The 26,884-nt window shown below is 40.8% G+C and overlaps 1 protein-coding gene across 1 annotated transcript in view; it reads left to right on the forward strand.

The window, feature by feature from the left end:
• Window positions 1–26,884, forward strand: part of CHSY3 (chondroitin sulfate synthase 3) — a 438,108-nt gene that overhangs the window by 65,979 nt on the left and 345,245 nt on the right. Inside the window, exon 2 of the mRNA XM_077291549.1 lies at window positions 17,986–18,269. Within this exon, the coding sequence (XP_077147664.1) occupies window positions 17,986–18,269 (284 nt within the window). The remainder of the gene's footprint in view (window positions 1–17,985; window positions 18,270–26,884) is intronic.

The following is a 26,884-nucleotide window of genomic DNA, read 5'->3' on the forward strand; positions in this document are numbered from 1 at the left end:
TTCAGGGACATTGTACTAGTTTATATTTATATATACAGTCAGTTCTTGAAAGTGAGAAAAATGGGCGAGCATAATCTGTGCGACTTTGACTTAATTGTAATAGCTAGACAAGTGGGTGAGAGTAGATGCAAAAGAATGTCCTTTGGTTACCAGAAATGGCGGTAGATTCAGTAGGTCAGAGGTCTTGGTGAATACATTGACAATGCAGACAAAGGCAATGGTGCCGAGGGTAGGAGTTGCTGGAAGATACTTGTAACATCGAGGGCCAGGACCATGGGGAAAGCCGGATAGTAGGCAGGCAAGAGGAGCAGAACACACCAAAAAATAAAGAGCCAGTGGTGTAGACAAACTCAGGACCTGAAGAAGTATAGACAGTTTAGGATTGCTGTAGCATATTGTGAACAGGTACATAGGAGAGTTCATTATTTTTAAAGCAGACAATAGGGCTAGTCAGCAAACAAATGCATAGTAGCTGACAGCAGTGGTGATCAGACATACTTGTCTGTATAGATGATATACACTGATGCAGTGGTGTTACACTGTGAACTAGTCCAAAGATGAATTTGTAATGCTTACAGCAGACTAACGGTTAACTGAAAGGTCTGAGGTAAAAGTAGATGTAGATTGCAGAAATCACAGAAGTTTGCAACGAAGATAGCTAGCTTTCAGAACTGATGAGGAAATCAAAGAAGCACACAGAAACTGAATAATACCTTACTCGGTATTCAGACCAAGATGTGCGTCTTAAAAGGCCTTGGATGATGAGGTCACTTAGGTACGTAGGATAACTTGTAATAACCGACTTGGAGCTCAGCAAAGAGGGGCAGAAATAGGGGAAGAGAGCAGAGACTGTCCTTGGCGCCAAGAGAGGTGTGTATCCAGATGCAACAATGGAGGCGGGGGTGGCTGAATGGTAACAGGAGGAGGAATCAGGAACATGGGATCAGATGAAGCAGAATTGAGGAAACAGCAGCTGGTGTGACATAATTGTAAATCACAAGGAAGCAGAGAAAATTTCTGATAAAAAATCACTGTAGCCGAACTGAGTTACACAGAAAGTTCTGTGGCAAGACTGGACCAGCATTGTAGCAGAGTTAATTTAGTGATATTTTAGAGCTTAGTTTGTCACAGAGGTTAATGCAGAAAGTGGCATGGCAGAGTTGACTCAGAGAAATAGACCTGAGTTTGTCACGCTGTTGAGGATAGCAGAGCTAGTCAGCAGTATTAATCTGCTGCCGGAACTGGCTTATAAGGCCTAAGAGCATGAGATCAGAACTGCTCACTGGGGTGCCATGGCAAAGGAAGCTGGCAGACGGAGGAGGTAGCGCCCAGTGCTGGATCCCGGGTAGGAGGTGACACTGTTATAGCATAAATTGCTGAAAGTGTTAATTCTGGCTGTACTAGAAAGGTATCTGTTCACACGGTGCAGCGCAAATTACTGCATATGGAGCTGAGTAGCTAAAGCTGATCCCAGAGCTACTCATGCAGATCAATGTCTACCTCAAAAAAATGCCTGTAATAGGCAGGCAGCATGAAGCAACATGGCTGACACTAGTGTGCGATTGGTCCTTTCTGATAAAAATACAGTATATATATATATTCACATACATACTGCTATGGTGAAGAGTACAAAATGACTTTAACTTCTCCCTTTTTCCTCCTTCTCTTCCTTTATTGACGACGAATCCTTCGTTACCCATTCCCCTCCCCTCTTCACCTATGTTAAATTTTGAAAATCTCAATAACAACTTTAAAAAACAAAGTGACTTTAACCATTAGAGCCCAAGTGTCTCATCCCAAAAAACTGACAGGTTTCTAGTCCCTGCAGGATTCAACCTATTTGACCTTATGAATAATGCGGCCCTGGTGATTAGTTCATATTTCTTATATTGAATCTCAAGTCACCTAATCGTTTTTCTTCGCATGGCTCCTATAATCTATATTTAAACATCTGCTTTGACCTTATATTCTTTCTCCATTTTTTCCATTAGTGTAATAGTTAATGTATTCTCAATGATTGTCATGTCGACTACTAATGGTGGCTCCTCATATGTATGAATCATCATTTCTCTGCTATGACATACTGTAGTTTCTTCTCCTCACCTCTAATGGGCAACAATATTTTTGTACAAGATCATTTTTCAATTCGGCCCAAAGTGCTGCCTAATTCAGTACATTAACATAAGACCTACATCATGAACTCCTTTAACATTGCTTTTGATGTTCTGTCTCGTTCACTGATGTTTTCGCATATTTTGTTATCCAGCTGTCGTCTTTTGTTGATATTCCATTAGATGTGAGCTACCTCCGTATCAGATATGGATGATAGTTTTTCATTATGGTCTTATCAACAGTGTCAGCATAAAACAGGTGTCTAGAAAAGTGCCATATTCCCAACAGCTTTCCAATAACTCTTCGAGATCACTTAAGTGACTAAATAGGCCAGATAATTCTCTGTATTGCTTCAGTAGGAACTTGAGTCAAAAGAGAACATTTCATATGCAGTTAAAACGAGAAGAGATCAAAGCTTGCTTTAATCTTGAATCCTAATCATGAAGAAATGCCCTTTCATCTGAGAACTATCATTTTATAGTCACTCCAAACCTTATGTAATTCGCCGATATGCATATAAAACCTTTCGCCACAAAGTAATGAAATCTGTTCTTTGTAGAACTTTCGAAGTGTTATGGTCAACATTACAGTTGTGATTATTATGTACTAAACATTTCAAAAAACTTATTTTTTGCATAAAATATCATTATATTAACAGATGTGTCCATCACTACTTTTAGCTAATATTTCGTTAATGACTTTAATTTCTCTTTCACAAAAAAGTCAATAGTTTGCAAAATGTCAAAAAAACTCAAAACGCCCAAAAACCATGGAGTAAAAAAGTCAATTTGAAAAATGTATAATTACTTTATTCAAAAGCCATTCCAAGACAGATATATAAACATATAAAGACAAGGTCTGGTGAAGGGCTCAAGTAGTAGAAGACTAGCTCATCCTAAAAAATAACATATGGTGGACATGGGAGATGGACCATGAGAAAGTGTTTAATAATAGAATTGCTACTAATAAAGCTTCAGCATTCCATTAGGTCCTAACAGTGCATTGTATCGCTCCATGGATTCTACTGTTCTAGTTTAAAGGTCTCATAGCATCAAAAACTATTACAAGGGAAGTTTCCTACCAGTTCAGCAATGCATGTAGTCAGGGTAAAGTAAATGATTGATCTAGGTTGTTACCCATGTTCTGCCACCTGGATGAATCAGTCAGCAGCCCCAACGCGCGTTTCGCATGGGCTTCCTCGGGTAAGAACCTTGACTGGCACTTGTCTTGGAATGTCTTTTAAATAAAGTAATGATACTTTTTCAAATAGACTTTTTTACGCCATGGTTTTTGGTGTTTTGAGTCTAATCTAAAGAGTGTCCATAATATACACTCACTGGCCACTTTATTAGGTACACCATGCTAGTAACGGGTTGGACCCCTTTTACCTTCAGAACTGCCTCAATTCTTCGTGGCATAGATTCAACAAGGTGCTGGAAGCATTCCTCAGAGATTTTGGTCCATATTGACATGATGGCATCACACAGTTGCCGCAGATTTGTCGGCTGCACATCCCAAAGATGCTCCATACAAGGCAGGATGGATCCATGCTTTCATGTTGTTTACGCCAAATTCTGACCCTACCATCCGAATGTCGCAGCAGAAATCGAGACTCATCAGACCAAGCAACGTTTTTCCAATCTTCTACTGTCCAATTTCGATGAGCTTGTACAAATTGTAGCCTCAGTTTCCTGTTCTTAGCTGAAAGGAGTGGTACCCGGTGTGGTCTTCTGCTGCTGTAGCCCATCTGCCTCAAAGTTCGACGCACTGTGCGTTCAGAGATGCTCTTAGGCCTACCTTGGTTGTAACGGGTGGCGATTTGAGTCACTGTTGCCTTTCTATCAGCTCGAACCAGTCTGCCCATTCTCCTCTGACCTCTGGCATCAACAAGGCATTTCCGCCCACAGAACTGCCGCTCACTGGATTTTTTTTCTTTTTCGGGCCATTCTCTGTAAACCCTAGAGATGGTTGTGCGTGAAAATCCCAGTAGATCAGCAGTTTCTGAAATACTCAGACCAGCCCTTCTGGCACCAACAACCATGCCACGTTCAACGGCACTCAAATCACCTTTCTTCCCCATACTGATGCTCGGTTTGAACTGCAGGAGATTGTCTTGACCATGTCTACATGCCTAAATGCACTGAGTTGCCGCCATGTGATTGGCTGATTAGAAATTAAGTGTTAACAAGAAGTTGGACAGGTGTACCTAATAAAGTGGCCAGTGAGTGTATCTGGCCTGTTAACTGTAAAGTGTATGGTCTTTACTCAGATTATTTTTTCATATTATGAAATCTGTTCTTGTGATATTGTTTTCATGTTAGGAAAACTGTAGGACTCCAAATTGCTTCACAAATATTGGGTGGCCTCACATAGACACATATATAGACATCACCTGACAGAGTATCGCAAACTCACGTTGTTTTTTTTAAAGCTGATGATTACATAGCACATGCATTGTCAGTGTCCTGTATGTCTAGCCAAGTGTTAAGAGAAAAGGGGCAAATTTGTATTTATTCACCTGCACTTCTAATGAAAACTGCATCATAATGACAAAACGCCTCATTTCTAGAAAAAAATTAGAAGTGAAAGGTAATAATAAACTTCTTTAGATTCAATGTAGATTGACCATTACAGTGTATGACTTTTCTTTATTATCACAGCTTTGCTAAACATCTTGAAGATCTATTACACATCTGGAAATTGGAGTCTCCTGCATAGTTGGGAAAATAAGAACGCTTAAAGAACCCGTCAGCAGGATTTATCAATATAAAGTAAAGGCACGGCCATAATGGCGAGATATACAGATAAAATTAATAATTATAGTGAATAAATCCGCTTTTTGGTTGTTCTCTAATCCATATTTGAAGTTTTTGTGTAAGAAGCTTTAGGTGCACGGGGTGGGACTGTTGGTAGGGTCTTCGGCTGCTTCCCAAACCACTCCGAATTCCTCTGCTGTCTGTATGACAGGTCACTGTTTTATGAGTGACCTACCTTCTGTGTGAAATTTTGTGCCGGCGCCATACTTGTGTGTGCAGATTGATCTCCCGACGATCTTCAATAACATGGCACCAGTGGTGGTGCTTGCACAGGTTGATGTCCTGGCGGTGTTCAATAAAATGGTGCTGGTGGCAGCGCATGTGCAGACTGAGATCTCATTGAGCCAAGATGTAATTCTGCACATTTGCCACCACCGGCACTGTTTTATAGAAGACCGCCAGGAGATCAATCTGCGCACGTGCCGCACACATCTGTTTAATACACTTGTCTGGATGAGCCCAAAGGTTGTGTTTACACGTAGCAGAAATTGTGCATTATTTCTGCTGTGTTTTTTTATGAACAAAATCTGCGACATTTAACTGTCCAACCAAAGTGGAAGTTATTTTGTAAAAACTCGTGCTCACTGTGCATTAAAGACGCTGTTTAACTGTGCATCTTTTGTTCTCTATAAGCTTCTATGAAGAGCTTGAAAAAACCGCATATAAAACCACATATATAAAAATGCAGTTACATTTTTAGAGCACAATCAATGAATTTCTGTAATATGAAAAACTCATTAAAAATGCTGCATCAAAACTGCTCCAAAAATATATCACAAAATGATGAAATTACATAAAATTGCAACAAAAATGCAATAGCAGATAAGATTTTATAGTTTTGCGTTTGATTTGTATATCTGCAGAATAAAAGAAAATAAATAGCTGTACAAAAGGCAGCATTTATACTACATCTGACCTTGGCCTAAAGGAAACCTGTTGTTGTACAAGCAGTCCAATCCGTAGACAAAATTGTGTTGAGCAAAAAAGCTGAGCTGATTTATATATACATTTGTGGTGGGAAAAATCAATACACCATGTATATTATTTATATTGTTTTATTTTCGATGCTCAAGGGTCCAGTGGGCGGTCCCATACAGGAAAGTCTGTCCATCACTGATCTGGACTATCCACTAGTCTCGTAAACACAAAGAAAAAGAATTTTATGAACAAGATACAAACAAACAATGTATGATTTTGTAGGGCACCATAAGTAAAGAAAAAGGAGAAAAGTCATATAAAATGTAACTTTTATTCCTATAGTTAGGAACAATGCTCTAAGTCAGTGGATGATAGAACAATATATGTATGAGATACAAAGATTATACAATGTAAGGTAGGAAGGGATAGGGGAGCTATTTCTGATCTTCTATCCCTACCTGGCCGCAGGAGTCGGCACACTACTAATAATAAACGCAATGGCACTTCTCCCTATCTGGCCATGCTATGGTCCCTGATTGACCCTATTAAAGGCAAAAATAATATTGAGGGTTATCTTTCTATCTATCCATCCTTCTATCTATCTATATATCTATCTACAGTATCATCTATCTCATATCTACATATTATCTATCTAGGTATTATTTATCTATCCACCCATTCTTTATAATTAATTGACACATATAATAACACAGTATTTCAGGGCTTTTATTGTTACTTTATACTTGGATACAATTGGATGAAGCTATAAAGTGTTCACTAAACTAAACTTTGAATTGCCATTTCTACCAGAATTATTTGCACTTTCATGCTCAAAATGGAAAAGATATTTTTTGCCATTTTGGTTTCTGGCAGTGACAGTATCTTTTGCATTTCAATTACTTGTTTGCCCAAAAGCAACCAAAGGGGTAAAGTCAAAGAAAGTCAAAGATATACGTTTATATATTTTTCGTCTTCTATGGGCAAGTGCTGAGTGACACAACTTCCCAATCAAAAGAGAGAACTAGCCTTGGGCTGCAAAACCTGTAAAATATAATTCAAAGAGAAATATGCATTAGGCGATCAGACATAATGTGCTAAACACATCACAGAAATGATGTAGAAATTTCTCTTGTAGAATGTTGTTCATATTGCTGAGAATGATAAGATTCACATCTCGTAAGACTCTTATGTCATCTTTCATGTTACTATAATGCACATTGGACGTATTGTATAGATTAGGTATCTATGAAGTGGGGTGAAAACCTTAAAGGAATTTTTCATTTTATCTTTACTTAATAAATATGTTGGGGTCAATTATTCTCAGCACAAAGTGTTGAGTACTGATGGAGGAGCATGTGACCAAACCTGTCTATCAGTTTACTCCAATTTAAAGTTAACTCATCCTATGTGCAGAGTTTTCCTATTGACGGAGGTTCATAGACAGGTCTAGTCACATGCGCCTCCATTAGCAACCATTTTACAAAACAGGATTGCCATGTAGTCTTTGAGGAAAGCTGAATTAATAAGTGTAAGACGAAATCCTGTCATGCCTACCCATAAACAAAATCAAGTTCTCAACACATTTGTTTAAATAAAGATACATTGGCTGATTCATCAAGACCGGCGATTCTTTTGCCTGTGTTGAGGGGATGTTTTAGAACTGACGCTCCTGAATCATTAGGTGGCCTGTCATGATCTCCATGGCCAGAGAACTTAGCATAAGCCTATAAAGGAACAAGCTCTTGGAAGATGGTAACTGTACTGACCATGAACTAAACCTACCGCACAACTAGAAGTAGCCAGGTAGCATGTCCTACTTTTTATCCCTATATGCCCAGCGCCGGCCGGAGAACTAAATAATGCTAGCAGAGGGAAATATAAGACCTGACTCACCTCTAGAGAAATGCCCAAAAAGGAGACAGAGGCCCCCCACATATATTGGCGGTGATTTGAGATGAAATAACAAACGCAGCAGGAAAATAGTTTTAGCAAATTTGAGGTCCGCTTTCTAGATAGCAGAAGACAGAAAGCACACTTTCATGGTCAGTAGAAAACCCTAACAAAACACCATCCAGAAATTACTTTAGGACTCTGGCATTAACTCATAATACCAGAGTGGCAATTCCTGATCAACAAGAGCTTTCCAGACACAGTAACGAAACTGCAGCTGTGAACTGGAACCAAAAAACAAAAACAAAACATGGACGAAAGTCCAACTTATCTAGTAGATGTCTGGGAGCAGGAACAAGCACAGAGAGGCTTCTGATAACATTGTTGACCGGCAAGCAACTAACAGAGAAGCCAGGTTATATAGCGACACCCAGATCTGATGAGAACAGGTGAACAGGGAAGATGATGACACAAGTTCAATTCCACCAGTAGCCACCGGGGGAGCCCAGAATCCAAATTCACAACAGTACCCCCCCCTCAAGGAGGGGGCACCGAACCCTCACCAGAACCACCAGGGCGATCAGGATGGGCCCTATGAAAGGCACGAACCAGATCGGAGGCATGAACATCAGATGCAGTGACCCAAGAATTATCCTCCTGGCCGTATCCCTTCCACTTGACCAGATACTGGAGTCTCCGTCTGGAAACACGGGAGTCTAGGATTTTCTCCACAACGTACTCCAACTCACCCTCAACCAACACCGGAGCAGGAGGCTCAACGGAAGGCACAACCGGTGCCTCATACCTGCGCAATAACGACCGATGAAAAACGTTATGAATAGAAAAGGATGCAGGGAGGTCTAAACGGAAGGAAACAGGGTTAAGAATCTCCAATATTTTATACGGACCGATGAACCGAGGCTTAAACTTAGGAGAAGAGACCCTCATAGGGACAAAACGAGAAGACAACCACACCAAATCTCCAACACAAAGCCGAGGACCAACACGACGATGACGGTTGGCAAAAAGCTGAGTCTTCTCCTGGGACAACTTCAAATTGTCCATCACCTGCCCCCAGATATGATGCAATCTCTCCACCACCGCATCCACTCCAGGACAATCCGAGGATTCCACCTGACCGGAGGAAAATCGAGGATGGAACCCCGAATTACAGAAAAACGGGGACACCAAGGTGGCAGAGCTGGCCCGATTATTGAGGGCGAACTCCGCCAATGGCAAAAAAGCAACCCAATCATCCTGGTCAGCAGACACAAAACACCTCAGATATGTCTCCAGGGTCTGATTAGTCCGCTCAGTCTGGCCATTAGTCTGAGGGTGAAAAGCAGACGAAAAAGATAAATCTATGCCCATCCTAGCACAGAATGCCCGCCAAAATCTAGACACAAATTGGGTTCCTCTGTCAGAAACGATATTCTCAGGAATACCATGCAAACGAACAACATTTTGAAAAAACAGGGGAACCAACTCGGAAGAAGAAGGCAATTTGGGCAGGGGAACCAAATGGACCATCTTAGAAAAACGGTCACACACCACCCAGATGACAGACATCTTCTGAGAAACAGGCAGATCTGAAATAAAATCCATCGAGATGTGCGTCCAAGGCCTCTTAGGAATAGGCAAGGGCAACAATAATCCACTAGCCCGAGAACAACAAGGCTTGGCCCGAGCACAAACGTCACAAGACTGCACAAAGCCTCGCACATCTCGTGACAGGGAAGGCCACCAGAAGGATCTTGCCACCAAATCCCTGGTACCAAAAATTCCAGGATGACCTGCCAATGCAGAAGAATGCACCTCAGAGATGACTCTACTGGTCCAATCATCAGGAACAAACAGCCTATCAGGCGGACAACGATCCGGTCTATCCGCCTGAAACTCCTGCAAGGCCCGCCGCAGGTCTGGAGAAACGGCTGACAAAATAACTCCATCCTTAAGGATACCTGTGGGCTCAGAGTTGCCGGGTGAATCAGGCTCAAAACTCCTAGAAAGGGCATCCGCCCTAACATTCTTAGAACCCGGTAGGTATGACACCACAAAATTAAACCGAGAAAAAAATAATGACCAGCGCGCCTGTCTAGGATTCAGGCGCCTGGCGGTCTCAAGATAAATCAAATTTTTGTGGTCAGTCAATACCACCACCTGATGTCTGGCCCCCTCAAGCCAATGGCGCCACTCCTCAAACGCCCACTTCATGGCCAAAAGCTCCCGATTTCCAACATCATAATTCCGCTCAGCGGGTGAAAATTTACGGGAAAAGAAGGCACAAGGCCTCATCACGGAGCAGTCAGAACTTTTCTGCGACAACACTGCCCCAGCTCCGATCTCAGAAGCGTCGACCTCAACCTGAAAAGGAAGAGCCAAATCAGGCTGACGCAACACAGGGGCAGAAGAAAAACGGCGCTTAAGCTCCTGAAAGGCCTCCACAGCATCAGGGGACCAATTAGCAACATCAGCACCCTGTCTAGTCAGATCGGTCAATGGCTTAACGACATCCGAAAAACCAGAAATAAATCGACGATAAAAGTTGGCAAAGCCCAAAAATTTCTGAAGACTTTTAAGAGAAGCGGGCTGCGTCCAATCACAAATAGCTTGAACCTTAACAGGATCCATCTCAATGGAAGAGGGAGAAAAAATATATCCCAAAAAGGAAATTCTCTGAACCCCAAAAACGCACTTAGAACCCTTGACACACAGAGAATTAGACCGCAAAACCTGAAAAACCCTCTTGACTTGCTGGACATGAGAGTCCCAGTCATCCGAAAAAATCAGAATATCATCCAGATACACTATCATAAATTTATCCAAAAAATCGCGGAAAATATCATGCATAAAGGACTGGAAGACTGAAGGGGCATTAGAAAGACCAAAAGGCATCACCAAATACTCAAAGTGGCCCTCGGGCGTATTAAATGCGGTTTTCCACTCATCCCCCTGCCTGATCCGCACCAAATTATACGCCCCACAGAGATCAATCTTAGAGAACCACTTGGCCCCCTTTATGCGAGCAAACAAATCAGTCAGCAACGGCAATGGGTATTGATATTTAACCGTGATTTTATTCAAAAGCCGATAATCAATACATGGTCTCAAAGAGCCGTCTTTTTTTGACACAAAGAAAAAACCGGCTCCTAAGGGAGATGACGATGGACGAATATGTCCCTTTTCCAAGGACTCCTTTATATATTCTCGCATAGCAGCATGTTCAGGCACAGACAGATTAAATAAACGACCCTTTGGGTATTTACTACCCGGAATTAAATCTATAGCACAATCGCACTCACGGTGCGGAGGTAGTGAACCCAGCTTGGGTTCTTCAAAGACGTCACGATAATCAGACAGGAACTCAGGGATTTCAGAGGGAATAGATGATGAAATGGAAACCAAAGGTACGTCCCCATGAGTCCCCCCACATCCCCAGCTCAACACAGACATAGCTCTCCAGTCAAGGACTGGGTTGTGAGACTGCAGCCATGGCAATCCTAGCACCAAATCATCATGTAGATTATACAGCACCAGAAAACGAATAATCTCCTGGTGATCCGGATTAATACGCATAGTTACTTGTGTCCAGTATTGTGGTTTATTATTAGCCAATGGGGTGGAGTCAATCCCCTTCAGAGGAATAAGAGTCTCCAAAGGCTCTAAATCATACCCACAACGATTGGCAAAGGACCAATCCATAAGACTCAAAGCGGCGCCAGAGTCGATATAGGCGTCCGTGGTAATAGATGACAAAGAGCAAATCAGGGTCACAGACAAAATAAATTTAGACTGTAAAGTGCCAATGGAAACGGATTTATCAAGCTTTTTAGTACGCTTAGAGCATGCTGATATAACATGAGTAGAATCCCCACAATAGAAACACAACCCATTTTTCCGTCTAAAATTCTGCCGCTCGCTTCTGGACAGAATTCTATCACACTGCATGCTTTCTGGCGTCTTCTCAGTGGACACCGCCAGATGGTGCACTGGTTTGCGCTCCCGCAGACGCCTATCGATCTGAATGGCCATTGTCATGGACTCATTCAGACCCGCAGGCACAGGGAACCCCACCATAACATCCTTAATGGCATCAGAGAGACCCTCTCTGAAAGTAGCCGCCAAGGCACACTCATTCCACTGAGTAAGCACAGACCATTTACGGAATCTTTGGCAGTAAATTTCAGCTTCATCTTGCCCCTGCGATAGGGACATCAAAGTTTTTTCTGCCTGAAGTTCCAAATGAGGCTCCTCATAAAGCAACCCCAAGGCCAGAAAAAACGCATCCACATTGCGCAACGCAGGATCCCCTGGTGCCAATGAAAAAGCCCAGTCTTGAGGGTCGCCGCGGAGCAAGGAAATCACAATCCCAACCTGCTGTGCAGGGTCTCCAGCAGAACGAGATTTCAGGGACAAAAATAACTTGCAATTATTTCTAAAATTCTGAAAGCCAGATCTATTCCCCGAGAAAAATTCCGGCAAAGGAATTCTCGGCTCAGATACCGGAGCATGAACAACAAAATCTTGCAAACTTTGTACTTTCGTGGCGAGATTATTCAAACCTGCAGTTACACTCTGAAGATCCATTATAAACAGGTGAACACAGAGCCATTCAAAGATTAGAAGGAGAGAGAAAAAAAAAAAAAAAAAGACTGCAGCATAGACAGACTGGCAAGTGATCCAATCAAGAGCACAAAAAAAAAACAAAAAAAAAAAAAAACTCTCAGCAGACTTCTAATTTCTCTCCTTTCTCAGCCAAGGATTTTAACCCTTTAGTGGGCCGGTCAAACTGTCATGATCTCCATGGCCAGAGAACTTAGCATAAGCCTATAAAGGAACAAGCTCTTGGAAGATGGTAACTGTACTGACCATGAACTAAACCTACCGCACAACTAGAAGTAGCCAGGTAGCATGTCCTACTTTTTATCCCTATATGCCCAGCGCCGGCCGGAGAACTAAATAATGCTAGCAGAGGGAAATATAAGACCTGACTCACCTCTAGAGAAATGCCCAAAAAGGAGACAGAGGCCCCCCACATATATTGGCGGTGATTTGAGATGAAATAACAAACGCAGCAGGAAAATAGTTTTAGCAAATTTGAGGTCCGCTTTCTAGATAGCAGAAGACAGAAAGCACACTTTCATGGTCAGTAGAAAACCCTAACAAAACACCATCCAGAAATTACTTTAGGACTCTGGCATTAACTCATAATACCAGAGTGGCAATTCCTGATCAACAAGAGCTTTCCAGACACAGTAACGAAACTGCAGCTGTGAACTGGAACCAAAAAACAAAAACAAAACATGGACGAAAGTCCAACTTATCTAGTAGATGTCTGGGAGCAGGAACAAGCACAGAGAGGCTTCTGATAACATTGTTGACCGGCAAGCAACTAACAGAGAAGCCAGGTTATATAGCGACACCCAGATCTGATGAGAACAGGTGAACAGGGAAGATGATGACACAAGTTCAATTCCACCAGTAGCCACCGGGGGAGCCCAGAATCCAAATTCACAACAGTGGCCCACGCCAGTTATCAGGAACTTCTTTCCCTTTCCCTTTCCCCTGCCTTATAAACCTGTCATCCACTGAAAAAGCAGCTGAAGTCCATCTTGCCCAGAGGAGACGATCTGCAAATGTCATGAGACACAGCCCATTATTGTCTATGGAGGAAGGGAGCAGCTATATTTCACATCAGAGGTTTGTGTCTGTGTACTAAAAAACTGAATGAAGAGCAAGAACACCCCTGTCTGCTGTGCTGTCTATGGGAGAAATCGCTTCAGCTTGTGTCTGTGCTAAAAAAATGAAGAGCAAGAACCCCCTGTCTGTGCTGTGTAGACATGAGTGAAACTTAAAGGTTTGGTTTGGTTCGGATTCGCCAAACACTTTGTCAAACGTACACAAACCCCATTAGATTCAGTGGAATAGATAACACCTTAAGAGGTGACAAAAAGCTTCTCAAACAGTTAAAATTAGGGGCAGGCACCATGAAAAATGGCATCAATTGACTCAGTAGAAATTTGCAAATGGCCCAGCAGCAGTCAGCCATGGGCCATGCATGAGGTATCAGGGTCTGGCTCAGCATTTACATCTTGGAATTAAAGTTTCAATGAGGATCTGGTGGTTAAGGGAGTGGTGTAAGCCTTCTCAGCTGAGAGACCTGATACCTCATGCAACACCTCAATTTTTTTTTTATTCCAGCCACACTCAGATGGCACACACATCAGTTTCATACAGTACTATTGGTAGAAAAATGTAAGGAAATTAACACAGGTCGTTGACTGATCAATTGACCCACACTAGAACCTTTTATAATTGCACAGCAGCAGTCAGCCATGGGCAATGCATGAGGTATCAGGGTCTGGCCAAGCATTTACAGCTTTAAATTGAAGTTTTAATGCTGATCTGCTGGTTAAGGGAGCAGTGTAAGCCTTCTTAGCTGGGAGACCTGATACTCATGCAACAACTCCATTATTTAGTTTTTTCTCCCGAGCCACACTCAATAATGTCTGCAAAGCTCTGTGAAATTAATAGATCTAAATAAATTAATGGCACAAACATCAGTTTCATAGAGTGCTATTGGTAGAAAAATGTAAGTAAAGTAACACAGGTAGTTGACTGAAAGTGAGTGCAGGCCTGCCTGTCTGGAAGCCCTACTTACATAGGCACCCCACCCAACATGGAGGCTTCACATTCCCAAAAAAATAATTGTCACACAGCACTAAAGTTGCATCAATTTCCACAGAATAGAAACCAAATAATAGGCCTCTAACACACTTTCTACTACACATAACTCACCAGATAGAGACCCTACTTTGAGTCTCCACATTTAAAAAAATTGGAACATCAGCAGCAGTAGTAACAGCAGGCACAGAAGACACCGCATAGATGGTATAGACTGCAGTAATGCAAGATCAATACATAACACTAAAAACGACACGATTGCCAGTCTGCCCAATCTACGACTGGGGTATAATAGCCATTGGAAATTCAGGACTTGATCATTTTGACGAAAGTTAGGCGATCTACACTTTCAGGGGACAGCCAGCTGTGCTTATCGGTCAGGACATCACCAGCAGTGCTGAAGACACGTTCTGAGAGAACGCTGACTGCCGGGCATGATAAAACCTCCAAGGCGTGACAGGCAAACTCAGGCAACTCCATTTTTGAAGACCAAAATGTAAAAGGGTCCAACCCCCCGGATGGCATTGACACTGAGCTCCAGATACTCCTGGTTGTTTTAGGTGTCTTTGAATCTATCATGTAGTCATTGAATAGGACTATTAAGTATGAAATTACCTACTCACATAGTATTTTAACCAGTTTATCTCTGGGCCATTTACCCCGTTCCTAACCAGGCACATTGTTAGTTTTTTTGAACATGCTTTTTGAAGAGCTGTTAATTATTTTCTTGTTCGGATTTTCAAGTAAATTTTGCTTAATTGTTTCGTGATAAATTGCTTCATTTTTACGTCACTGTCATATTCTTTTTTTTGCCAATATCAGGCTATATCGGTGAAAAAATAAGTTAAATAAGGTTCTGTTTTTCCCACTTTTTTATGACCACATGGGACCATTATACAGTTGTGCTCAAAATTTTACATACCCCCGCATAATTTTTGCTTTCTTAGCCTTTTTTCAGAGAATATGAATGATAACACCAAAACTTTTTCTCCACTCATGGATAGTGGATGGGTGAAGCCATTTATTGTCAAACTACTGTGTTTTTTTTCTTTGTAAATCATAATGACAACCCAAAACATCCAAATGACCCTGATCAAAAGTTCACATACCCTGGTGATTTTGGCTTAATAACATGCACAGAAGTTGACACAAATGGGTTGGCATGGCTACTAAAGGTAACATCCTCACCTGTGACCTGTTTGCTTGTAATCAGTGTGTTTACATAAAAGCTGAGTGAGTTTCTGGGATCCAGACAGACTCTTGCATCTTTCATCTAGCCACTGATGTTTCTGGATTGTAAATCTTGGAGAAAGCAAAAGAATTGTCAACAGATCTACGGGAAAAGGTAGTTGAACTGTATAAAACAGGAAAGGGATAAAAAAATATATCCAAGGAATTGATAATGCCGGGCAGCAGCTTTCAAACTGTGATTAACAATTGGAAAATCAGGGGCTCTATAAAAACAACGGAATTAACGTAATTAACGTAAAAAATAACTCAGCTTACTACTCACCTCTTCAGCCCCTCGGTGCCTCATTGTCCCTTGTCCAGCCCCTATTATATCTACTTATCCCCACCTTGAGCACTGAAATCCCTCTGACGAGACTCCGGACAGTTTTGCGCATGCACATGTAAGGTCACAACGCACGTGCTCCGAACTGTTCAGCGAGTCATAAGTCCTGGGCCACTGTGATGAGGGATTTCAGTGCTCGCAGCAACAGTCGCGACAAGGATCGGACGAGGTATAGTGAGGAGTGGATGGGCTGGAAATATAAGTAAAGTGAGTATAAGTATTTTTTTCTTTAACCTTTTGATGACCTTTTATGTCTTGCCAACATCCATTTTGCTGAATCCACACAGAAGTTAATTTTAAAAAGTTTACATTTTGGGAAAAGTGGATTTTTTTTTTAAATCAATTGGACTATAATTCAATTTCTCTCATATCCAATAAATTTAATCTGTCGGCAGGTTTTTGCTATGTAATCTGAGGACAACATCAGGTAGGGGTTAAAAAACTGAACTCATTGTCACATGTCCTGATGTGTGCTGTTTATTTGTAATAAAGAATTAATCACCTTTTAATTAACATTGCTGTAACTACCAGGCATGCTGTCAATGATCCAACTCCGCCCACTTCTGTAATAAGCAGCTCACTGTCTGTAGACATTGTATATACAGAGCCTTGTGTGGGCGTGGTTAGCTTTCTCAGCTCTGCCTCTATTGCTAAATCTAAAAGCTCTGATTGTGTCAGAACCGCTACACCCAATAATCTAAGTGATACATCGTTGGATTCAGGGTCTCTTTGCCTACATCATGCTGCTTTCAGGTGAGATAACAAAAACCTACCGACAGATTCCCTTTAATAAGAACGTGTGTGCTATAGCAATTTTAGTAGACATCTGTTGACTTGAATTAGTCAACAAGAGATTTACAGGAAAGAGAACTAAGAATAAAGAGTGAATAAAAATAAACTTGCGAAAAATACAATAAACTGTTTGTCTAAAGTTATATTTAATCTGGGAAAACCTGGTTAATGCTGCAGAAGCCAAAGTCGCACTCTGTTAGGAATAATTCCACAAATAAAAAGTAGTCAGGTTGGTAAATATTAGCTCAGACCAGTCATTTTCAGAAGAAGTGCACAGTTGTTTCTGCAGATTACTACGCAGCCTACCTGGTACACGTTTTTTCAGCTGTGGGTTATTCGCTTAGGCTCAGTTCACCTGGATAGAACAGGAGCGAACATGCTCCGGATTCCTGTTACAAAAGGAAGCAGAGAGCCCCATTGATTTATGTGGGGGTTTAACTGGTTTCCATTTTTTCTTCATTTTTAGAACTGAAGTAAAAGTTTTACATCCATGAAGTTTTACATCCATGAATTTTTCCATACTACAAAGTGACTCCAAATATTCCTAAAATAAATAGAACCAAATAGTAGAGTGGAAGGAGAATATGTTGAAATACGGAAATGTTAAGAAACACCACCACCACCACCATCAGGCTTGAGGCATTAGGGAGTTTTATGAAACTATCAAAAATAAAAAAAAAGTTTTAGTTGCCCATAGCAACAAATCACAGTACAACTTTTATTTGTATCCTACTCTTGAAAAATTAAAGCTGCACTGTGATTGGTTGCTATAGACAACAAAGACAAATTTTCTTTTTGTTTCATAAATGTGCCCCAAGTGTTTTCTTATCAATATCATTGGAATTATAGTCAGATCCGGTGTAGAATACATTTTTTTCTCTCTTTTTGCTACTATTTTCATGGATCGAGTGGTTTTGATGACAAGAGAAGTACAGCCTTGAAGGCCGATTTTGCCATAAGAAACACTGGAAGACTAATGGACTTAATGTTTAGACATGAAAAGTCAGGTTTCTTTGAGTTTAATTTTAAAATAAACCCCGTACTACTTGTTATTGCTTTTGTAGGCCAGCAAAACAAATTTTAGAGGATTTTCAGACATCATTTATTTTGACATTCAGTAGATATTTGACACATTGATTTTTCTGCATTTCTTCTCTGTCTAGACATGTAAATAACTGAGCTATATTTCTCATCCAACAGGTGAAAAGCTGGAACAATTTCTAAGGTCTCTGAACAGCAGCAAGCCGCTTTATTTAGGGCAGACTGGTCTTGGGAATATTGAAGAACTTGGAAAACTTGGACTTGAGCCTGGAGAAAATTTCTGCATGGGAGGCCCAGGAATGATCTTTAGCCGGGAGGTATTGCGAAGGATGGTGCCACACATTGGAGAATGTCTACGTGAAATGTATACAACGCATGAAGATGTGGAAGTAGGCAGATGTGTACGACGGTTTGGAGGAACTCAGTGTGTCTGGTCCTACGAGGTAAATCTGCATAGTGCGGACTTTTAATATAATGTATACTGAATGCAAGTTATTCTACAAATATAATATATATATATATATGTGTACATCTATACATCAGAGATGATTGGATCAATCCACAGGAAATCAGTTCCAATTTGACCACCCAAAAACCGCCACCATGGCTCTCACATCACATGATCTATTACAGCCAATGATTGGGAACACTGCCATTAAAAAAGATCGGGGCTGGCCAAGCAAGTCCATTTTATGTTTTACAGTATGGGAAAAGAGGTCAGAGAGCAACGCTAATTCCACATAAGGACATAAAAGGCACACAAAAATAGAGGGAGAGAGATATAGTAGGTGGCAGCAGCAGTGCCAGTGTAATTGAAAAATTGACTCCAATTACACACATTTGTCAACTTTCCGCGGGACATAAGTTTGGCCTCTCTCTCTAACTACTTTTATGCACAAAAAAACAAAATTATCCTAGGAGTGATACAGTTCTCTCCTGTATATATTAAAGCCTGAGTCTGATGAACAAGTGCAGTGACATATCCTGATCCATAATATATATAATAGGGTCAGGCTCCTGTGTTCTTTATTATTTGAGTGCATGGAGTTAGTCTTAGATCAAGTGCTTTGTAGAGAGAAGTGTATACTGTGCTTATGCCCAATCAGCTTTATTCACTTCTCTTTTATGTCTTGGAAATTGCTGCTTTCTGTAATTCCAGATACAGTAGAGCCCTTTCTTTAAAAAATTACTAGAAAGCATTACAAAATTGCGTAAAAGTATCATTCTACTTCTATGACATTTTACTTGTAGGGCACGATCTACATTATCACCAGAATTACTATCTGGTAAAACAAAAGAACAAGGGGTATGCAAAAGACAGCGTTTACCCGAAAATAGTAATAAATATATTATTTTATTTAAACATTATAACAAGCCACAAAAATAAATCAATTAAAAAAAGCCCACGGCTCTTAAAAACAGACCTAACAACCCATAATAGAGCTCTTGGGCTTGTTTGGTCTGTTTTTGAGAGCCGTGGGCTTTTCTAATTGAGTTTAATTTTGTGGCTTGTTGTAATGTTTAAATGAAATAATGTATTATTATTTTCGGGTGAACCTTGTCTTTTGCATATCTCTTTTTCTTTTGTTTTACGTTATTTCAAATAGTACGCAGTAAGCTGATCCCCGAATTATAGGGTGATGCCCACTATATCATCCTTTGGTATCAAAATCGTATTCGTTTTAGTGGCAGGCAGCCATTGGGTCTTATCGCTTGTCATCAGATACTTAGGAAAAAGAAAGATTTTGAATATTGTTATAAATCTTTCAGCAAATCTCAATGTTAAGATATGTGCAGTGTAAAGCAAACTCCAAATTACTTGAGCTTTTTTATTAATATTTGTGGCTACAGAAAAATACACAGTTGCTAAAATGGAAAGTATTGGGCAATGGAATATGAGTTTAATCTTCTAGTTTCCATTATGTGCAAAGCTAATCCAGATATGTGCACTGATGTGCCGAGTTGCCAAATTTTTGTTGTGTTTCAGAGGAGGGGGAGATGAATTTCTTTGCAAGACATCGACGTATTTAGTATTCAATCGCATATTCTATGTGAAAAATTTCCGATTTTGGAATGTTTTTCATTTGTTGATGACCAGAAGTTGGACTTGAACGTGTTCATTTCTCAAGGCGTTTTTTACAGTCATGACCTCTTGCTTTAAAGGTCTCATTGTATTTAACAGAGTAAAACATAAATATGACCTTGTAGCTGAATCTTCTGCAGATGTTCAGGAAATTGCTGCCCTAAATAAATCTATTTCGAGGATGTCCCTAGTTTCAAAACATGATCTGTTAAACATGTTCAATATGTGACTGACAGTGATGTTTTTAGTGGAGACATACACAGAAAATCATTCGGAAAATGTAACACTAGGGAAAGGACAAATCGGTTCTGTACCAGCAGGAGAGATTGCAGAATCGAAGGAGGTTAATTAGTTAAATCAAGTTAATTTACTACTCATTTGTTAAAAAAAGCAGGTGACATAGCCGAGAGAGTATCAGACATACGCTGTCCTTAGTCATAATGTTGATGATTATTAAGTTCTTGAAATGTGTATTTTTATTGTCTCACAGTTTTTCTGCCATGTGATTTTTACTGACATCAGATCCAAAGTGATGTGCAAAATAAACTAATATGATCATGACTAACTTCCATAACTTGCTTAGTGAAAATCGCCACACAGCAACAGATTATTTTTGTAATTGTTACTAAGTCTAAAGACATTTGAATGTAAATTAATATGATGTAGACAAAGTCCAAAGACATACGCACAGTAGTCGACTTTATTGCCATTACCAATACATTGGTGTCTTTACTGATAACTTTATCAAAGTGTGTTATTCACCTCACTGGCACCAAAGCTGGTCATACAGATTAGATGACTGTCAGCCAAAGCATGTTTTGGCCGATTCTTCGGCCAACAGCCATCTCGGCTGACTGAGCCATGCACAGGAGAGCTCTCATGCTCAGTAGAGCAGGGACTAGCCCAGCCCCTCAAATGGGCGTCACTGATAATGCTTCATTTCAGGGTGGGGACAGAGGCTGCGGGAGTGACCGCAGCCTCGGCCTCCTGATGGCATCCCATGTGAGTATCCCAGCATGCACTGGGGATTCTAATACAAAATGTCAAATCAGAAGTAGGAGTAGATGGGGAGTGGTAGGGACTTATCAAATAAGGTATATTAGAAAAGAGGTTAGATTATTACATGAAATGCAGACATTTATGATTAGGTCAACGTTAGTCTTGGACCACACCTATAAATTAATGTGATGGAGACAAAGTCCAAAGACATGCACTTATTAGTAGATTTTATTGCCAACATTATCTAAGTATTATTTTCACCTCACTGGCAATAAGTCTAAAAACGTGCCCAGTGCAAACCACTGTGATCGAGACTAAGTCCAAAGACATGCTCAATGTCAACAGCTGTGATATAATGTGAGGCTGCAACACATTAGAGGGGGCGTCTGATGATGTGATGGGTGGACCTGTGAGATCATTAGACAAGCCTTTGCTCTAGTTAAAAGATGATTGTCTGTGCTATGTACCAATCTTTCTTGGAGACACACTAGCGCCTACAACTAGTGCTATTGCTACATATTGACATAAAACGGCATCACATGTTTAAAGTCTCTGCAGACTGGTGCTCCATGATGTAACCTTATAGTCCCATGATAACACTGTTGTTGGAGTGAAACAGGTCAGGGGTAGAGATGAGCGAATTTGCTCAGGTTCCCTCTTATTCGGCAAGCTATAGCGCTTGCTGAATAAGCTGCAGAGGAAACCCAGCTTCCTGGATCGCGCCGGGTGATCAGCTGATCGGCGCGGCAGCTGCATGTGTCGCGGCTGCAGTTTATTTGGCAAGCGCTATAGCTTGCCGAATAAGAGGGAACCCGAGCAAATTCATTCATCTCTAGTCAGCGGGACTCTGAACTTTTGTTTAATTTTCAGTAAAATCGACATTCATGGTCAACGGTACGGTACTGCAAGCACGCTGCCTGTCTGCTATTCATTATCTAAGGTTTCATTCACAAATCCAATTTTCACATACAAGTGCTGTCCATGTTTTTCACAGAAAGCATTTGTGCCTGTGAGAGTCTATGGGGCCACTCACATGTCTGTGTTTTTTTGTGGACCCAGATGTGGAGAGATTTTGATGACTTCCGAGTGCAGTCTGATTTGCACGGACTGTCAGAATGGAGAAGGTGGACAAACTATCTTTTTCTATTCATGTACTAGAAAAACAGATCTTTTTTTCCCCATTTTCCAGTTCAGGAAATGTTAAAACCAATGATGTCGTTCAAAAGTACAACTTATCCCACAACAAAAAAGCCCTCACATGGCCGTATTGACCAAAAAATTAAAAAAAAGTTATGGCTCTGGGAAAAAGGAGAGCAAAAAATGAAAACGCAAAAACGAAAATTACCACTGGTCGTTAAGGAGTTAATTTTGTGTAAAGACAGTATATACTGTATACAATCAGTAATACAGCATTCATTGGATACTTTAAGCTTTGCTGTGGCGCTTTTCCTTACAGTCAGGCTGGTTGTTCTAATAATGTCTTGTAGCGATATGATGGAAACCTGAAGTTAAAGAAAGCAAATTGGAATAATCTAAATTATACATGCAGCCATTAAAGTATAAATGAGCCATACGGGGCTTGTTACATTATATCGCCTCATAAAGTAATGTAGTGTTTCTAGCATTGGAATGTATGAAACGGATCGAGTCTGCGCTTGGGTTTTCACATACTACTTCATATATGTAAATTACTTTAGGAAAATTAGCTTGTAAACGATAGTGATAGTGGACTCGATAACTCTCAGTACAGTTTGGCATACAACACTGCATGAAATGATCGACTACGTACATTAGGATAATCATTGTAATGCGTGTGTATCTTCAACTCTGGATATATTTTCCGACTGCGTTTTAGCAGTGACGATGGCGTCATGATTCCATGATATCTCATTCATTAGACTTTAAAATGCAATTAAGCTCTTCTCTATTTATGGGGAGTCACCTAGCTAAAATATCAATGTAGAAATGGAGCATATTCTCCCCAGTGGTTACAGTTCATTTTTATTTTGTTCATTTACAAGGAAGTACGACAAAATAATCATTATTTTTTTTCTCCAAGCATTCCACGACAAATTGAATTTTATGTTACATAGGTTGAGAACAAGATTCAATTCCATGAGAGCAGTAACATTTACAATTGCTTCAAAAATAGCACTGATATAATTTTCCTGACTATACCACTATGGCAAATGTTAAAGGGAGTTTGTCACCAGGTTTTTCTACCTCACCTTTAAGAAACAGAACGTAGGAAAAGAGGCCCTGATTCCAATGATGTATCACTTAGGTTGCTGGGTGCAGGAGTTGTGGCAGAATCAAAGTTCTTAGATGTAGTAAGTAGCAGAGTTCAGAAAGCTAACCCCGCCCACACCACAGCTCTCTATGTACATTGTATATTGACAGTGAGCTGCTTATTAGAGGAGGAGGCGTGGTTGCACCAGAATGCTCAAGAGCTGTTGTCTCAGCAGTGATAATCCCCTGCTGATAAAACCTTCACAGTATGGAAACAGCAGCACACAGCCTAATAAATGACACATCACTGAAATCGATATCTCCGCTCCTAATTCATGCTGCCCTCAGATTAAATAGCCAAAACCTGTTGTCAAAATCCCTTTAAATTGGATCTGAACCCCACTATTTCCCCCTGAAATACTGTAATATGTGGGGACAGCTGAAGATACAAAAATTAAACTAACATTATTATCTATGAACCCACATTCATTCAAACCTGCAAATGGCCAGTGATCTATAGGCTACAAAATCACTTAAGAGTCCGCTGCATTCATTTTCTGAGTTTAGGAGTCCACCACTGCATTACCATGCGCAGATCGTTTGTCGACAAGCGGAAATGAGTTCAGGGGTACTTAAGTACAAGACATGGGAAAGAAAGATTCTCTGGTCACCTTGTAATTATTAAACTACAATCCTACATATACTGAACATCTTTCAACTGTAACCACATTTTCTATAAAAGTTGCACATTACATAATGAAAAACATGAGTATAATAAGTAGGGAAATGTCTGGTACCTTCATAGAAGTCTCTGGGTAGCTCCTATAATGAAATCTTTATTGAAAAACTTCAGCAGAGTCTAGCTTTAGCCTCAACCATAGTGCTAGATGATAGAGACTGCGAAAGAGGAAGCTTTTGTTTTGGCAAATAAATGGGGGTCTCAATTGTGTGGAGTCGCATGTGTAATCACTATATGTCATGATAAGACATAAATGAATTGAACGCTTTAGCTCCAACTTCCAACTCTACATCATATTTTTGTCAGAGCGGTCCAATAAGCTGTTCCTGGAGGTCTAGGATATGTACATGTAAAAACTTTTCAACCTACTGTAGTCCGACATGAAGGTCCAATATGGTCACCAGAGGTTTTCTTACCCTGGGTATACAAAGAATAATTCTGGAGTGCAAGACAGCGAAAAAAAGACACTGTAGAAAGATGGATAGATAGATAGATACTTAGATAGATAGATAGATAGATAGATAGATAGATAGATAGATAGATAGATAGATAGATAGATAGATAGATAGATAGATACTCTTTATTAGCTTTGGAATAAAATTCAATTTCTAAAAGCTCTCTTGTTCTCCATTGTTCGGACTCCACGTTTCTGATCTAAGCATCTTGGATCACAATACATTGATGACTGGCCTGTGTGTGTGAGAGATTGATCACTGGTATGTAGAAAACGTTACTTGGGTATTATTACGTCTTAAATTGTCTATAGTATTGCAATACATAATTTTCTTAATGTTTTTTTTAAAGGAAATGACATCCATACAGTATATAATACGGAACAACTTATGTCTTTTCTTTAGTTACATAATTAGTTTGGTTGAAGAAGGCAAATGTCCATCGAATTCATCCAAGGGATAAGAGAGGCTGTTGCGTGAAGGGAAGGGTTGGTTCTAGGTACATCTATAATGCGTAAAGTAATCTGCCCTAAAACTGGAGATTTTCCCTCCTGATCACGTTGATCAACAATCAGGTGTCACGGGGGTACTGGGTAGACTACAGCTGATTACCCGGGCCCCTGCAATATCCCTCAAACTAGGGAAACCCTGTCAACAGAGTTTACACTGAAGGTGTGCATGTCTGGGCCGCCAGGCCTGACCCTGAGTCCTGTTTCAGTACTAAGCTGAAACCTCCACCCGCCACCCAGTGATAAGACCTCTCACCAACCCCTACAGAAAGCACAGACAGGGAAAACTAAAAACGCACCACGCCGCAGACACACAGGAAAACACTATAATGTGCCCAGGGCAAAACAATACAAATATAGGAAGGAGAAATATAACGAAAGGATAATACACCACCAGATACGATATTCCTCTCCTAGACCACCACTCCAGACCGAGATCACCAGGCACAAGACACAAGCTATAATCGGCGACGCCCACAGCCCAGCAATACTATTTAAAGGCAATGGGCGTGACTAAGCCTCCAACCCGAGTACCAGCCAGATTAACCCTGGACAATCTGGATCAATCTAGCCGGCGCCACTGAGCATATAGTGGACGAATGAGGAATTACCGCTGTCTGTCGGACGCCCTAGTGTGAACATCGTCCGACATGACATCAGGACACTTTGATATTCATTTTAGTCTTTATGTTATTTTCCTCTAAGATAACCTCCTCTAAAGCCTTTTTTTAAGCCATCGCCAGTCCCTGCTCTGACCGGATGCTTAAATTGGTTGTTTTACAGATTAAGGCTATGTGCCCACGTTGCAGAAATGCTGCGGAGATGTCTGCAGCATTTCCCCGACTCCCTGCCATGGGTAAAACGCATGCGGAATTCGCATGCATTTTCCCGCAAAACACAAGCGTTTTTTTGCTTGCAGAATGCTTGCGTTTTCCAAGCGATTTGAAGCATCGCTTGGAAAAGTGATTGACAGGTTGGTCACAGTTGTCAAGCATAGTGCTTCCCAAGTGTGACCAACTTTTTACTATTGATGCTGCCTGTGCAGTATCAATAGTAAAAGATAGAATGTTAAAAATACTAAAAAATATATATATATGATTATTCTCACCTTCCGACGGCCCCCGATCTCCTACGTTCCGTTCCTAGGGATGCTTTGCGCAAATGACCTTTATGACGTCACGGTCGCATGACTGCAACATCATGCCAGGTGATTTGCGCAATGCATCCCTGGGAATGGAAGCCGCCGCGTGCACCGCTGAGAGCCCTAAGGACTCCGGGGGCCATCAGAAGGTAAGTATATTCCTTTTTTTATGTTAATTCTTTTTTTTACATGAATATGGATCCCAGGGCGTGAAAAAGAGTCTCCTCTCCTCCAAACCCTGGGTACCATCCGCACATGAAGCGCTCACTTTACACGTGGTGGGCATAGCCAAATGCATAAAGTGAGCGTTTCAATGCAATCCCATGGCTGCAGAATGGCCGTGATTCCGCAGAAATAATGGACATGCTGCGGATTTTACCGCTATGCGATTCCGCAGCAGGAAAATTCGCAGCATGGGCACAGCAACTGCGGAATCCCATATGATTGCATGGGAATGCGTTTTTTAAGCATTTTAAGCATTTCCACTGCGGCAAAAAACGCAGCAGAAACGCATAAAATAAGCAACGTGGACATACAGCCTTATAGTTCTCATGGTACAAAAGCCTTGTTCTTGGTACAAAAGTCTTGTTCTTGCTCTATTAGGGTATGTGCACACATTGCGGATTCCATTGTGTATTTTTCCTCGCGGATTCTGCAGAATCCGCAGGTAAAATGACCTGTGGCTTCCCTACGAGTTTTTTGCGGATTTTGTGAAGATTTTGTGTGGATTTCACCTGTGTTTTTACACCTGTGGATTCCTATAAAGGAATAGGTATAAAACGCTGTGGAATCCGCACAAAGAATTGACATGCTGTGGAAAATAAACCGCTTTGTTTCCACGCGGAATTTTCCGCATCATGTGCACAGCGGATTTGGTTTTCCATAGGTTTACATGGTACTGTGCAC

This window comes from Ranitomeya variabilis, chromosome 1, assembly GCF_051348905.1.
Source record: "Ranitomeya variabilis isolate aRanVar5 chromosome 1, aRanVar5.hap1, whole genome shotgun sequence".
Classification (NCBI taxonomy): domain Eukaryota; kingdom Metazoa; phylum Chordata; class Amphibia; order Anura; family Dendrobatidae; genus Ranitomeya; species Ranitomeya variabilis.